At 46.5% G+C, this 15119-nt stretch overlaps 1 protein-coding gene across 1 annotated transcript in view; it reads left to right on the top strand.

Moving 5' to 3' along the window:
• Window positions 1–15119, top strand: part of ift172 (intraflagellar transport 172) — a 155752-nt gene that overhangs the window by 124352 nt on the left and 16281 nt on the right. Inside the window, 7 exon segments of the mRNA XM_034162804.1 lie at window positions 98–156; window positions 2312–2340; window positions 2343–2426; window positions 2429–2452; window positions 2455–2494; window positions 2677–2692; window positions 2752–2780. Coding sequence (XP_034018695.1) covers window positions 98–156; window positions 2312–2340; window positions 2343–2426; window positions 2429–2452; window positions 2455–2494; window positions 2677–2692; window positions 2752–2780 — 281 coding nt within the window.

The following is a 15119-nucleotide window of genomic DNA, read 5'->3' as shown; positions in this document are numbered from 1 at the left end:
TATAGCTGGCTCCCTACTGTGAGTTTTACTGCGATGTCTTGAGCTGACACATAGATGACACAATCCTAAGTTCTAGGGCAATTTTGTTTCTTTTCAGGGCAAGTTTGCTGAGGCTGAGGTGGAGTTCATCAAAGCAGGAAACCCAAAGAAGCATGCTCATGTGAGTACTAGAGTGAAGGTTTCTCCTTCATAACGTTCATATTGTCTCACGTTGGGAACACCCGCTGTCTCCAAGTAGGACAGAGCAGACAGGGGGCCGAGTGATTTCCTTCTGTATAATGACGGGCAACAGTACATGCAGACAAGTAGAACCCTCTTGTGTGAGGCTCTTCGGGGTGTGAGCTCTTTGTACATTGCTACACCTCAGACCAAGTTTTGGGGGTCTAAGGTGCACAGATTTGAGTGACTCCAGGTCTGTGCTTGAACTCATCTTATAGTTTTTTTTTGTGTGTGTGTGGGTCAACAAAATAGAATTTTACCCTTTGTTCGCTTCATAAAAAAAAATAGAATTAGTTTGATGGTCATGTGTGTTATGACAAGGTGCACCGCTCATTTTGACAACCTCAGAGTGGACACATCCTTGAGCAACCACCTGAGCAGACATATTTTGATTACAAGAAGAAATCTCAAGCAGACCAGGACTCAGCAATAACAAATAAAACAAAGCACAACAATAGAGTTGTCACAGAAATGTTGCAGCTAAGTAACCATACACATACAGAGTCCAGTGGTCACAAGAACGGAAGGCTCAAAAGACCCAAACCATGAAGAGCAGAGTCTCGGGAACTGGAATATATTTGGCGAGTTGGTGAGCAAAGCTAGAATTCATTCATACATCCTTAAGGGTCTACTGCCACGATATAGACCGACCGCTCAGTCAACCATGCAGCTCGCTGCCTCGGAGGCATTATTTATCAGGGCATCAGCAGCCATACTAAAATACGAATCTAACGAAATACAGCAAAATGGAGCAAAATGGGGACTAATAATTACGAAATGTGTGTAAAATGGTAACAAATGGAGTGAAATGGGGGTGTGATGATTTACCCAGACTGACTCCAAATATGAGTAAAGGAAGTACTTTTTTATTTATTTATTTTGGTGCTTTTTTGTGCCATTTTAGAATGCGCTCTTTACTCAAAACAGGCCGGTGTGCCATCTGGTGTTCACAGATGAAACTTCTGCCGCTGACCCAACAGTGGACCCGTTACATGTACATAACATTTTGCTCCATTTCATTACATTTGTTACATTTTGTATTTTAGTACGGCCCGGGTATCAGCAGGTCCTTGGAACCGCCTCATATCCTCACCACGTTGTATAACTGTAGGTTGTAGCCCCAAAATGTTGTGGCTGGTCACGCGGCACAGGACGATCACTGAACGAACGAAAAAAAGTCACAAAGCCACAAATCATCAAGAAAAAGTGGGTGAATGCCACAAATTGCTGGAATGTGTGTAAATAGTTACAGTAGTTGATAAAACGTTCTTCCCGCTCTTGTTTCTGTATGAAAACATTGGTTTTTGTCCCACACACGGACAAGTCACGTTCAGCTCATCAGAGCTTTAGTTATTGATCCGTTCAGATATCATCAATGTTCGTGCAAGACGTCGGACTTGGGAGGTTGGATGAATTTGGACGACAATCAAACAGAACGCTGACAGTACGAGAACTACGCAAACGATAAGGAACTGTCAAGACAGGAAGCAAAACGGAATACGGACGAATTGAAGGTGTCGTTGGGATTCATTCACATTTTTCAACAATTTGAAAATTCTGATGCAGCGCCAGCTACAGGAAAGAAGCTGGATGATGGTTAAACGATGTCTGCGAAAGTTAACATAAGTCCAGATTTCTTTTTTGTTTTGGCTTCGGGCTCCTTCGTTATTGCCGTGTGACCGATGCTTAACATACGCATGTTTTTGGCGTATGATTTAAGTCAACAATCAGTCTGACTTGAACCTCTCAGGTTGTCTTAATCAGTCATAGTGACGATATGCAACATGAGATGAAATGCTGATGACTATATTTTTACAAGCTAAATTTTTCATCCTTACACAGTGTGAGGTACAAGCACGCACACACACACACACACACACACACACACACACAAGCAGCGGCTGCTTTCAGTTCTTCTCAACCATGAACATTGAATCATTTTAAATCTGTTTCCTTCACATAATAACCAGCACAAAGCTTCACTGAGGCAGCAGATTTGTGTCCCTCTTCTGGTACCTGTTGAAGAACATTCAGGGAGATGCAGATTTTGAACTGATTGTGGAGAAAAATGTAATTTTTTTTTAATATGTGGGTTCAGGTATGCCCACACTAAGGACTGGGCCATGCCCTGCGGGTGGCTGAGGGTCATGATCCAGACATGGTATCTGAGGTCCTGGTGGACCAGGCCACCTTCTGCTTTAATCAGAAGATTTCCAGAAATCGGAGGCCCTCCTTCTCGAGCTCAGAGACCTGAGCTGGCTATTAAATATTACAAGTGAGAGCAGTACAAACTCTGCTTGGTGCACGCTCACAGCCTGCTCCACAACGCTTTAGCCGCACACTCACATCTTTTAACACTTAAATTCATTAACCTTTATTTTACACAGATATTACTTCAAACATTTAACGCTCTGTGCACACTTTGTCGTTTATTCTTTATTTCTGTGTGTGTGTCAGGAGGCTGACATGTGGAGTGATGCCATTTCGCCTTTGTAAGGAGTAATGTGCCCAGTAACTCTCCGTTCTCCAGAGGACTATGAGATGGCCAAGAAGGGCAGCAGGTGAGACCAGGATCTACATTAAGTCCTTATTGACTGTCTGCTCACCTGAGAGTGAATTTTAACCCTCTGGTGTCCATGAATGCACCGGTGCATTCCAGTCTACTTTTAGTCATATTTCTATAATAATCAACAGTAGTGTGTCACAGAGACGTCATTTGAGCACTTCCTCAAACGACAACATTTCAGCTCTTGGTGCATCTCCTCTCGTCAACAATCTTTGATTTCATAGCCAATCCTAGAAGCCTGAGAAGATCATGTCAGTCCTGTCTCACCCTGTGAGACGCGGCACGCCGCCGAGCATCTGTCCTGAGTACGACTCAAGATGAAACACTCATAAAAACTAAAAGAACAGTCCTGTCACCCTGAACACACTGTGTTTTAATTTAGTCTTCCACACAAAGAAAATCAGTGTGGAAAAACAGTTTGATCTTTATTTCAGGATCAGCAGCGTTTTGTAAAAAAATTATTAGTAGTAGTATAGTAGGTTTTTTTGTTCCCTCGACACGCTCCCAGATAAGCAGTTGAAGATGAGTGAGTGAGTAGTATGGTTGTGCTGTCAGGAGAAATTCCATCTTTCTGCAGACTTCATATCTTAAAACTCAAGAACCATAAAACTCAAAATTTTAATTTTTATAAAATTAATGCTGGTAGGTCAAAAGTGCTGCATGTAAAAAAAAATCATGCATTTCTGACATTTATAAATCCTCTTTTTACAGAATTTTGGGTTTCAAGTAAGAAATATGCCAGAAGCCCTGAAATGCTCACATCACCCTCTAGATGGCAACAAAAGTTGCTAAAATGTACAGCAATGTCTTGACCGTTTATTCATTTGAGAATTACTTTTGCCAGAAAAAAATTAATCTACAGTTGTGTCCTCTGACCTTGTGGTAATTACTTGTTTAAAAATCATTTTACGACGGTGGCACAGTCAACATATAACAGCGCAGCTGATGCCTTAAAGGATCTCAGGAAGAGGGGCCTCACACCTGACCATAACAGTAATGACGACCCCCACACAACAGCGCCGATGGAGAGACTGGATAAACTGTCCCTGGGAGAAGGGTGTGGGCCAACGACAGAACCTGGGTGCTCGCGGAGAGAGCACGGAAAAAACTCAGCGGATTTCGTTATGATGCCGGGGACACGGCTCGTCCCCGGAATAACACCACTTATATACTTATTTAACATCTCTGCAGTAAGATTACGATCATTCGGTTTTCAGCGATTCCCATGATGCCTCTGCGGGTGCCTAACACTTCCCAGAAGGCACTGCAGTGCCAGCAGTAAACATGGCAAAGTGAGCGCCGATTCAGTGAGCTTACGAGCGATCACGATCACCTTTCTCTCAGGTTGTGAGGACTGTCTAAAGAGGAGGTGACGTCTGTGATGAACTTCGTTGTGCCCTGATGGCGTTTGTTGTCCAACCTAACGAGGAGCGATCGCATTGTACCCAGAACCAAACTCTGCTGAGGCAACATCCCGCACGAGTCACGACCACCAGATGGCGCCAGATTTCACATCTGCAAAAACACCGATCTGATCCAGCGTAGATCTATAACTCGTGAAAAGACACTGTCAGACATGATAACGCATTCCTCATTTACTACCCCCCCCCCCAATGTTAGTACAATATACGTTGCTGACTGCTATAAATATTTAACGATATCCGACCGTCTTGGGAGCCGATTTAGAGGCTCTGATTGTGCAACTGGCGAATACTCATTACTGAGTTATGTCAGCTTGCACTGAGAGACCCCCCATCATCTGGGGACTTTTCTCTTCAACCAAGACTCTATATTGAGTCACTTTATTTTGTAAGTTGAATCTTTAGTATTTTTTCTGTTTGTTCACAAGTCATAAGTTTCTGTTTTTGAGTTCTGTCCCATGTTCAAATGTGAGGGTCACCCTGGATGTGTAAGTTAGAGGTACACTTCAACGGCAATATAAGATTATAACTCTTAATGTTCACAGGTTACAGAATCCAATCAAAAGAGGAAAACTCATAGCTAAGATGAGAGGGAACAGCAACACATCATTTTCTGGCAAGAAACTCACCTAACAAAGAAGACCATGAGAATTTAAAAAATGGGGTTTAAAAAGACATTTTATTCTTCCCATACAAATGGACATACAAGGGGCGTTGCAATATTGCAGATTAAAGTAGACTCCAGTTATCCAAACAGATCACGGACAAAGAAGGGCAGTGTGTTCTGGTGAAGGGAACGATAGACTCAAACGAAGTAACTTTACTTAATGTATACAGACCCCCAGGACACGATAAATATTATTGATAGAATATTCGATCTCATAGTGGCAGAAACTTCAGGTATCTTGATATGTGGAGGGGACTGGAGTGCACAACTACAATCCCTCCCTTGAACTCCTTAAACCCTTTAAAAAAATTTACTCTGAATCAATGTATATTAAAAAAAATGACTAAAAGGACTGGCCTATGTGATGTGTGGAGGGAATGTCACCCAGTGGCTAGGGAGTTCACCTTTTTCTCTCACCCCCATGCCTTCTACTCGCGAATTGATTATTTTTTTTATTATTATTTTTTATTCAGAACAGACAGGCACAGAGTCTTAGATTGTAAAATTGGCACCAGGGATGGTCAGACCACTCTGGAGTATACTTGAAACTATATTTAGATGTCCAACCTAAGACATCGATATGGAGATTCAACACATCCCTGTTAAATGATAATACATTTGAAGAATTTATTAACAAAGAATTTATGGAATATGACAAATTTAACAACAGCACAGAAATGTCCCCAAGCATCCTTTGGGACACTGCAAAAGCTGTACTGCCAGGAAAAATCATTATGTGGGCATCAAGGAAGAAAAAGGAAAAATCTGAGCAACTCGATCACTTGACAAAACAGCTAAACACATTAGAGCAAAAGCATATAGAGACCAAAGACCCTAATCTACTACAGCAAATTACAACCATAAAGCAGAATTAAATAGGAAACTCAACCACAAGGTGGAACTTAACTCAAATATAGTAAACAAACCTATTATGAAAATGGACCTCGAGCAAAAAAATACTGGCCTGGTGACTTAAAAAACAACAACTGGACAGATCCATCTTTAAAATTAAAAAACCCTGTTACAACCAGATGTGCTTTACACAGATGAATTACATAAATCATGTGAAATATACTATAGAAATTTATATAGTCAACCTGAACTAACCGAACTCCCCGTTAGTAAAGCAGTTTTTAGATTCTCTGGACCTTCCCTCAATTGGCATAGAACAAAACAAACAGATAACTGCTGATATAACACAAGCGGAGTTCGATAAAGCCAGCTCAGAATTGAAAAGCAAGCAAGGCACCAGGTGGAGATGGATTACCCCTGAATGGTATAAGACTTTTAGGAAGTCCATAACACCTTTACTGCTAAACTGTCTTAAACATGTGCTTAAAGGAGGCGAGACACCACCATCCTGGAAACAAGCAATAATATCCGTCATACCAAAACCAGGAAAAGACAAAACGAATGCAGTTCATATCGACCCATCTCTGTTTTAAACACCGACTATAAATTTTACTTCAATAATTGTTAGCAGACTAGAAAATATTATCCCTGAACTGATTGATACGGACCAGACAGGATTTATTAAAAATAGACGTACACAGGATAATGTAAGGCGAGCACTACACCTTACCGACATTATGAGTAAGAGTAATATGAAATCTTTAGCAACTAGTTTCGATGCGAAAAAGCCTTTGATACTGTATGCTGGGAATATTTATACTGGTCCTACAACGTTTTGGCTTTAACAATACAATTATAAATTGTCTGGAAGCAATATATAATTTGCCAGTCGCCCGATTAAAATAAATGGCGGCCTCTCAGGAGCAATTCCCCTGGAACGAGGATGCCGGCAAGGATGCCCACTGAGTCCCATTCTCTTTGCACTTTCACAGAGCCACTTGCCCAAAAAATTAGGGAGGATCCAGGAATTAAGGGAATTGTATTTAAGGGAAGAGAATACAAAATATGTCTATATTGCCGATGATGTCTTGGTGACCTTATCTGACCCCGATGCCAGTCTAACCTAATCTATGTCCAGTTTCTATCAATTAGGGCTCTACTCGGGTTATAAATTAAACATAGAAAACTCAGACATTATGCTTCAATTACGCACCCAGAGAGGATATAAGTAAACTGTACAAATTTAAATGGAAAACAAAAATCATGAAATATTTAGGCGTTAATATCACTATAAATCTAAACAAAATATATGAAGCAAATTATGGCACTATGACTAACAAAATGAAAAATGATTTGGACAGATGGGACCCCTTAACACTTGACTTATATAACCGAATAGAAATTATAAGGATGATTGTCTTACCCCAAATGTTATTCCTTTTCCAGTCCTTAACATTGTAAATCCCTAGTAAATAGTTCAACGAGTGGGACCGAACCATCTCTAGGTTTATATGGCGGAACAAAAAACCGAGGGTACGCTATAAAACTTTACAACTACCAAGAGTTAAAGGAGGATTGTCACTCCCATGCTTGAGAAATTATTATAGAGCAGCACAATTGCAGTATGCAGTGTACTGGTGTGAAGACGGGTATGATGCAAAATGGAAGGAGCTAGAATTGAGTCAATTTGACATTCCCCTTCAAGCTCTGCTGGGTGAAAAACACCTTATCACTAAACATTCAGAAAAGTTATGCACTTACACTCGAGGCCCCCCTCAGCATCTGGCTCAGAGAGCTCCGTAATCCCCTTTTCGAGAGAGGAACACGATTACTAAAATGGATTGAACATGATATGGATTTAGACCAGCACAGCTTGACTTTAGATTTAAAGAATGGACCAAAAAAGGCATTACTTCATACGGTGTAATCTCTTCTGGATCTGACCTTGAAAGTTTCCAGCAACTGCAGGAAAATTTGATCTCGACAAGCGAGACTTTTTCAGATATTTGCATCTCAGACATCATTTTAATAAAAATGTTAAAACATTAGAAAACAACTATCAAGATATTGTTAACATCTTTATTGATGCCTACAAAGGCAATCCTATAGGAAGAGGCTATCTAGAATATATGCGTGCCTAGAGGCCTACAAAAAAACATCAACACTATACATTGGCTCAACATATGCCAAGTAATTCCACCACCACAAGCTCAGAGCAATGGAGGGAATTTGCGTGGAAGAATATTGTTAGGTTCTTTATAACTCCCAAAAGGACATATCTTCAGACAGGCATGGCTGAATCTGGGCATTGTTGGAGACATTGTAATAATGTGATGGCTGACCATTTTCATATTTTCTGGGGTTGCCCATTGATTCACTCCTATTGGTTAAAGGTTGTCAAAGAGATAAGATTAATTATTGGCCTGGAAATTCTGTTGTGTGGGCCGCTGAAGAGGAGGTACTGCTGGCCCACCACCACCAGAGGGCGCCCTGTCTGGAGTGCGGGCTCCAGGCACCAGAGGGCGCTGCCGCCCGCCTCACAGGAGCAGCCAGGGTGACAGCTGTCACTCATCACCTGAGACGAGACAGCTGATATCCATCAACAGGGAGGTATATCAGCAGGACGGCATCTCTACCTCATTGCCGAGATATCGCTCTACCAAGGAGGTAACGAACTCAGCCAGTTACTCTATTCTAAGAGTTAACACTTTTTGCTTGTGCTTAAGGTCAGCTGAAGACAGTGTTGGACGTGACTAGATAAGTACTCACCTTCCAATCCTTCAGTGTTGTTTTTGAGAAGAGGTAGAGGTGGTGTTTCCACCCTGCGTGTTGCTGGGTGCAGCCGCACCCACACCTGACTGTTTCTGTTCCTTGCCAGCAGTACCGGATCCGACGAGCGGAGGCAGTGGCCACCTGGGGTTCGGGACTTGGCGGCTCCAGTATTCCCGGGGTTCGGTGGCAGAGGAAATCGGGTGGTTCCGGTTCGACTCGGACAGACGTCTCCTATCGTCGAGCCTGCCCACACGACACCTTTGGAATTCGGTTACTGCTGTATTTGTAATCTGTTGTGTTTGTTGTGTGAGTTCCACAACAGTAAAACTTTGTGATTTGACTTTCTCCATTGTCCGTTCATTTGCGCCCCCTGTTGTGGGTCCGTGTTCCTACACTTTCCCAACAGGATATCTCGGCCAATGTCATGGATCCAGAGGGGCGTCAACCGGCTGTTGAACGGCCAATGGAAGAACAGGACGCGCAGGCGTCCGCAGGAGGGGTAATCGGTGAGTTGCAGCGGATCCTCACCGCTTTCACGACTCGGTTAGATTTAATGACCGAGCAGAATGTCCTCCTGAACCGCAGGGTGGAGGCTCTCGCCGCGAAGGTGGAAGCACGCCCTCCGGGCGCCGCTGCGGCTCTCCCTCCCGTAGACCCTGTGCGTAACATTGACGTTCCACTGGTCGTTCAACGACCCCTCCCACCTTCCCCGGAAGCATACATAAGCCCCCCAGAGCCGTACGGAGGCTGTGTGGAGACGTGCGCGGATTTCCTTATGCAGTGTTCGCTCGTCTCGCACAGCATCCAGTTATGTACGGCGACTGATGCTAGCAAGGTAGCTTATGTAATAAACCTGCTTCGCGGCGAGGCACGCGCTTGGGCTACAGCGCTCTGGGAGCAAAGTCACGGCTCCTTCAGACATATGATGGGTTTGTGAGGGAGTTCAGAACCGTGTTCGATCACCCCAATAGAGGAGAAACCGCTTCAACTGTGCTACTGTCGATGAGACAGGGGCGTCGGAGCGCAGCTGCCTATGCAGTCGACTTCCGCATCGCGGCTGAGAGGTCCGGCTGGAATAGCACTGCCCTCCGCGCCGCCTTTGTAAACGGACTGTCATTGGTTCTTAAGGAGCACCTGGTGGCTAAGGACGAACCGCGGGATTTAGATGGGCTCATCGATCTCGTCATACGGTTAGACAACCGGTTAGAAGAACGTCGGCGGGAACGAGACGAAGGGCGTGGCCGGGCACGCGCCGTCCCTCTCCCTTCCGGTTCCGACCGCGCTCCGCCTTCCCCACGCTCCCCGGCCCCTGCGCTCCGTGGGGCCACAGCTCCCCCTACTGACGAAGCTATGGACACGAGTAGGGCAACATTTAGGGCACCAGACGCACAGAGGAGATGGGCCCACGGAGCTGGAGCCCACCTGCATGGAGCCCAGATTTTCACCAAGCTCGACCTTAGAAATGCGTACCACCTGGTTCGGATCCGGAAGGGAGACGAGTGGAAGACGGCATTTAACACCCCCTTAGGTCACTTTGAGTACCTGGTCATGCCGTTCGGTCTCACAAACGCTCCCGCGACTTTCCAAGCGTTGGTTAACGATGTCTTGCGGGATTTCCTGCACCGGTTCGTCTTCGTATACCTAGACGATATACTCATCTTTTCTCCGGACCCTGAGACTCATGTCCAGCATGTACGTCAGGTCCTGCAGCGGTTGTTGGAGAACCGGCTGTTTGTGAAGGGCGAGAAGTGTGAGTTCCACCGCACGTCTTGTCCTTCTTGGGGTTCATCATCTCCTCCAACTCCGTCGCTCCTGATCCGGCCAAGGTTGCGGCGGTGAGAGACTGGCCCCAACCCACAAGCCGTAGGAAGTTGCAACAGTTCCTAGGCTTTGCTAATTTCTACAGGAGGTTCATTAAGGGCTACAGTCAGGTAGTTAGCCCCCTGACAGCCCTGACCTCACCAAAAGTCCCCTTCACCTGGTCGGATCGTTGCGAAGCCACGTTCAAGGAGTTGAAACGGCGCTTCTCGTCTGCACCTGTTCTGGTGCAGCCCGATCCTAGTCGCCAGTTAGTGGTTGAAGTGGACGCCTCGGACTCAGGGATAGCAGCCGTGCTGTCCCAGAGCGGGAAGACCGATAAGGTCCTTCACCCGTGTGCCTATTTTTCCCGCAGGTTGACCCCAGCCGAACGGAACTATGACATCGGCAATCGAGAGCTCCTTGCGGTGAAAGAGGCCCTTGAGGAGTGGAGACATCTGTTGGAGGGAACGTCCGTGCCATTCACGGTTTTCACTGACCACCGCAACCTGGAGTATATCAGGACCGCCAAGCGGCTGAATCCCAGGCAAGCCCGCTGGTCACTGTTCTTCGGCCGTTTTGACTTCCGGATCACCTACCGTCCCGGGACCAAGAACCAGAGATCGGATGCCTTGTCCCGGGTACATGAAGATGAGGTCAAAACGGAGTCGTCGGATCCCCCGGATCCCATCATCCCGGAGTCCGCTATCGTGGCCGCCCTCACCTGGGACGTGGAGAAGACCGTCCGGGAGGCCCTGACACGAGACCCAGACCCCGGAACCGGACCGAAGAACAAACTCTACGTCCCACCAGAAGCCAGGGCTGCAGTTCTGGACTTCTGTCACGGTTCTAAGCTCTCCTGTCATCCTGGGGTGCGAAGAACCGTGGCAGTCGTCCGGCAGCGCTTCTGGTGGGCGTCCCTGGAGGCCGACGTCCGGGGTTACATCCAGGCCTGTACCACCTGCGCCAGGGGCAAGGCCGACCACCGCAAGACATCGGGATTGCTACAGCCGCTGCCCGTGCCTCATCGCCCCTGGTCTCACATCGGCCTGGATTTTGTCACGGGCCTCCCGCCGTCCCAGGGAAACACCGTCGTCCTCACGATAGTGGACCGATTCTCCAAGGCGGCCCACTTCGTGGCCCTCCCGAAGCTACCAACGGCCCAGGAGACAGCGGACCTCCTCGTCCACCACGTCGTCCGTCTGCATGGGATACCATCAGACATCGTCTCCGATCGCGGTCCCCAGTTCTCCTCGCACGTCTGGAGGAGCTTCTGCCGGGAACTGGGGGCCACGGTCAGTCTCTCGTCCGGGTATCACCCCCAGACCAACGGGCAAGCAGAACGGGCCAACCAAGAGATGGAGCAGACCCTACGTTGTGTGACAGCCGCGCACCCGACGGCCTGGAGTACCCACCTGGCCTGGATCGAGTACGCCCACAACAGTCAAGTATCATCAGCCACCGGCCTCTCCCCTTTTGAGGTGTGTTTGGGGTATCAGCCCCCGTTATTCCCGGTGGTCGAGGGAGAGGTCGGTGTGCCCTCGGTCCAGGCCCACCTACGGAAGTGCCGTCGGGTGTGGCGTGCCGCCCGTTCTGCTTTGTTGAAGGCCCGGACGAGGGCGAAGAACCATGCAGACCGGCGGCGGACCCCGGCTCCTACGTATCGTCCTGGGCAGGAAGTGTGGTTGTCCACCAAGGACATTCCCCTACAAGTGGACTCCCCAAAACTACAGGAACGATACATTGGTCCGTTTAAAATTCTCAAGGTCATCAATCCCGCCGCAGTGAGGCTTCAGCTTCCGGCCTCACTGCGGATTCATCCAGTGTTCCATGTTTCCCGAATCAAACCTCATCACACCTCACCCCTCTGCACTCCGGGTCCGGCACCACCTCCTGCCCGGATCATCGACGGCGAGCCGGCTTGGACTGTACGCCGGCTCCTGGACGTCCGACGGATGGGCCGGGGTTTGCAGTATCTGGTGGACTGGGAAGGGTACGGCCCCGAAGAGCGCTCCTGGGTGAAGAGGAGCTTCATCCTGGACCCGGCCATCCTGGCCGACTTCTACCGTCGCCACCCGGACAAGCCTGGTCATGCGCCAGGAGGCGCCCGTTGAGGGGGGGGTCCTGTTGTGTGGGCCGCTGAAGAGGAGGTACTGCTGGCCCACCACCACCAGAGGGCGCCCTGTCTGGAGTGCGGGCTCAAAGGCAAATCCTATAGGAAGAGGCTATCTAGAATATATGCGTGCCTAGAGGCCTACAAAAAAACATCAACACTATACATTGGCTCAACATATGCCAAAGTAATTCCACCACCACAAGCTCAGAGCAATGGAGGGAATTTGCGTGGAAGAATATTGTTAGGTTCTTTATAACTCCCAAAAGGACATATCTTCAGACAGGCATGGCTGAATCTGGGCATTGTTGGAGACATTGTAATAATGTGATGGCTGACCATTTTCATATTTTCTGGGGTTGCCCATTGATTCACTCCTATTGGTTAAAGGTTGTCAAAGAGATAAGATTAATTATTGGCCTGGAAATTCTGTTGTGTGGGCCGCTGAAGAGGAGGTACTGCTGGCCCACCACCACCAGAGGGCGCCCTGTCTGGAGTGCGGGCTCCAGGCACCAGAGGGCGCTGCCGCCTCACAGGAGCAGCCAGGGTGACAGCTGTCACCCATCACCTGAGACGAGACAGCTGATATCCATCAACAGGGAGGTATATCAGCAGGACGGCATCTCTACCTCATTGCCGAGATATCGCTCTACCAAGGAGGTAACGAACTCAGCCAGTTACTCTATTCTAAGAGTTAACACTTTTTGCTTGTGCTTAAGGTCAGCTGAAGACAGTGTTGGACGTGACTAGATAAGTACTCACCTTCCAATCCTTCAGTGTTGTTTTTGAGAAGAGGTAGAGGTGGTGTTTCCACCCTGCGTGTTGCTGGGTGCAGCCGCACCCACACCTGACTGTTTCTGTTCCTTGCCAGCAGTACCGGATCCGACGAGCGGAGGCAGTGGCCACCTGGGGTTCGGGACTTGGCGGCTCCAGTATTCCCGGGGTTCGGTGGCAGAGGAAATCGGGGTGGTTCCGGTTCGACTCGGACAGACGTCTCCTATCGTCGAGCCTGCCCACACGACACCTTTGGAATTCGGTTACTGCTGTATTTGTAATCTGTTGTGTTTGTTGTGTGAGTTCACAACAGTAAAACTTTGTGATTTGACTTTCTCCATTGTCCGTTCATTTGCGCCCCCTGTTGTGGGTCCGTGTTCCTACACTTTCCCAACAAATTCAACATAATTTTCAAACTATATGCAATCTACTAAACAAAATTAACCATCGGGATAAGTACCTTTTGAAAATATTACTGATAGCAGGGAAAAAATCAATAACAAGGAAATGGCTTAATGGGGACCCACCGACGATGGCCGAATGGTCAGCCACCGAAGAAATTTGTGAAATGGAAATGCTTACCTTTTCCCTAAGACTTAATAGTAACAAGGCCCAAAAATATTGGTCAAAATGGTTAACATATGCAAAGGCGAAAGAAGCATAAAATAATGCAAAGGTTGTCCAGTCTTGGATTCAAACCTGGGGATGCTGCAGACGGCATTCTTTGTCAGGTGGTAGCCATGAGCGCCCCACGCTCCAGTTTTTCTAAGTGTAGACTTTGGAACTGTAAAACAGCAATAGATGCAAACACCAGCTACAGACATGACGAGTGGATCAGTAATCTCACTGCACCCCAAAGCATCTTAAAGTAGACTTTTTATTGTAACGAAGGGTCCAGTATTTATGGGGAAATATTCTAAGAGATTCTTCTGCTGACCTTCTGTGTCTTCGGGTCTGAAGTTGGGATTAAAAACAGAAGGAAAGCACCAGTTTTCCCATCAGACCTCCTGTATAATCTATTCATAAAGAGGCTGTTTGATACTTTATTATTAAAATACAACTCGTGTCTTATCACAAACTGAAGAAGAAGAAGCTCATCAGCAGGCGGAGCAGCAGCGTGCCGCCTTTATGCTTCCATCACTTCTCCGTCTTTAATGGCTTTCAGGGGGAAAATCTTCAAAAGCTGCCAATGAAAACGAATGAGGAAGCAGGTCAAATGGAGAAAACACTAAATTATTTCTGATTCTTTTTTTAACGGGCTCCAGATAAGAGTGGGTCATCTTTTTAGCAGCACGAAAGTCAGCGAACCATCATCAGATGATATCTTTTTCGCTAAATCCCAGACGACATTAATCTGTTTGATATGTATTTAAGCAAATGACAAATGTCGACAAAGAAAACGTAGAGGCAGATAAAGAAATATATTTACCCATACACTGGTTAACCTGCTGTAGTGGAAATTTACAAGCTTGAGCTTTATTCCAGAATAAGAAGTGCAAGGATTAATTTGGTTTTAGTGCTGCTTAACTGCAAATATCAACCTTCCAGTTTCCTGTTGAAACCGGTGTCGTCAAATCTGGAAAAAAAATATTTCTGTGCAGGAAATAACTGAGTCAGTATGTCGAGATGGCTCCCCACTGATCATCCAGCACTTGAGTGAATGTTGATGAGATTTTGAAAAGTAATCCCAGTGACTTTTGTCCATGTTAGACCCAAAGAGACCAAATAAAAGCCTTGTTTCTCTCTGTTATTCATCAGTTAATACATAATCGTATAATAATAGCTGTAGAGCTCTGTAGCTTTTTCTGTTTATTTACAACTGAGGTTTCTGGGGCTCATCTTTAGCGCTCTGTGACCTTTGTGATCTTGTTAAAAGTCGGTCACATAATTATACGTAAGTGCTTTCATGTATTAATACTTTACACAGACGGGGGACAC

The sequence above is a fragment of the Thalassophryne amazonica genome, chromosome 21, assembly GCF_902500255.1.
Source record: "Thalassophryne amazonica chromosome 21, fThaAma1.1, whole genome shotgun sequence".
In the NCBI taxonomy this organism is placed as follows: Eukaryota; Metazoa; Chordata; class Actinopteri; order Batrachoidiformes; family Batrachoididae; genus Thalassophryne; species Thalassophryne amazonica.
This window is presented reverse-complemented; position numbering and strand designations above follow the sequence as displayed.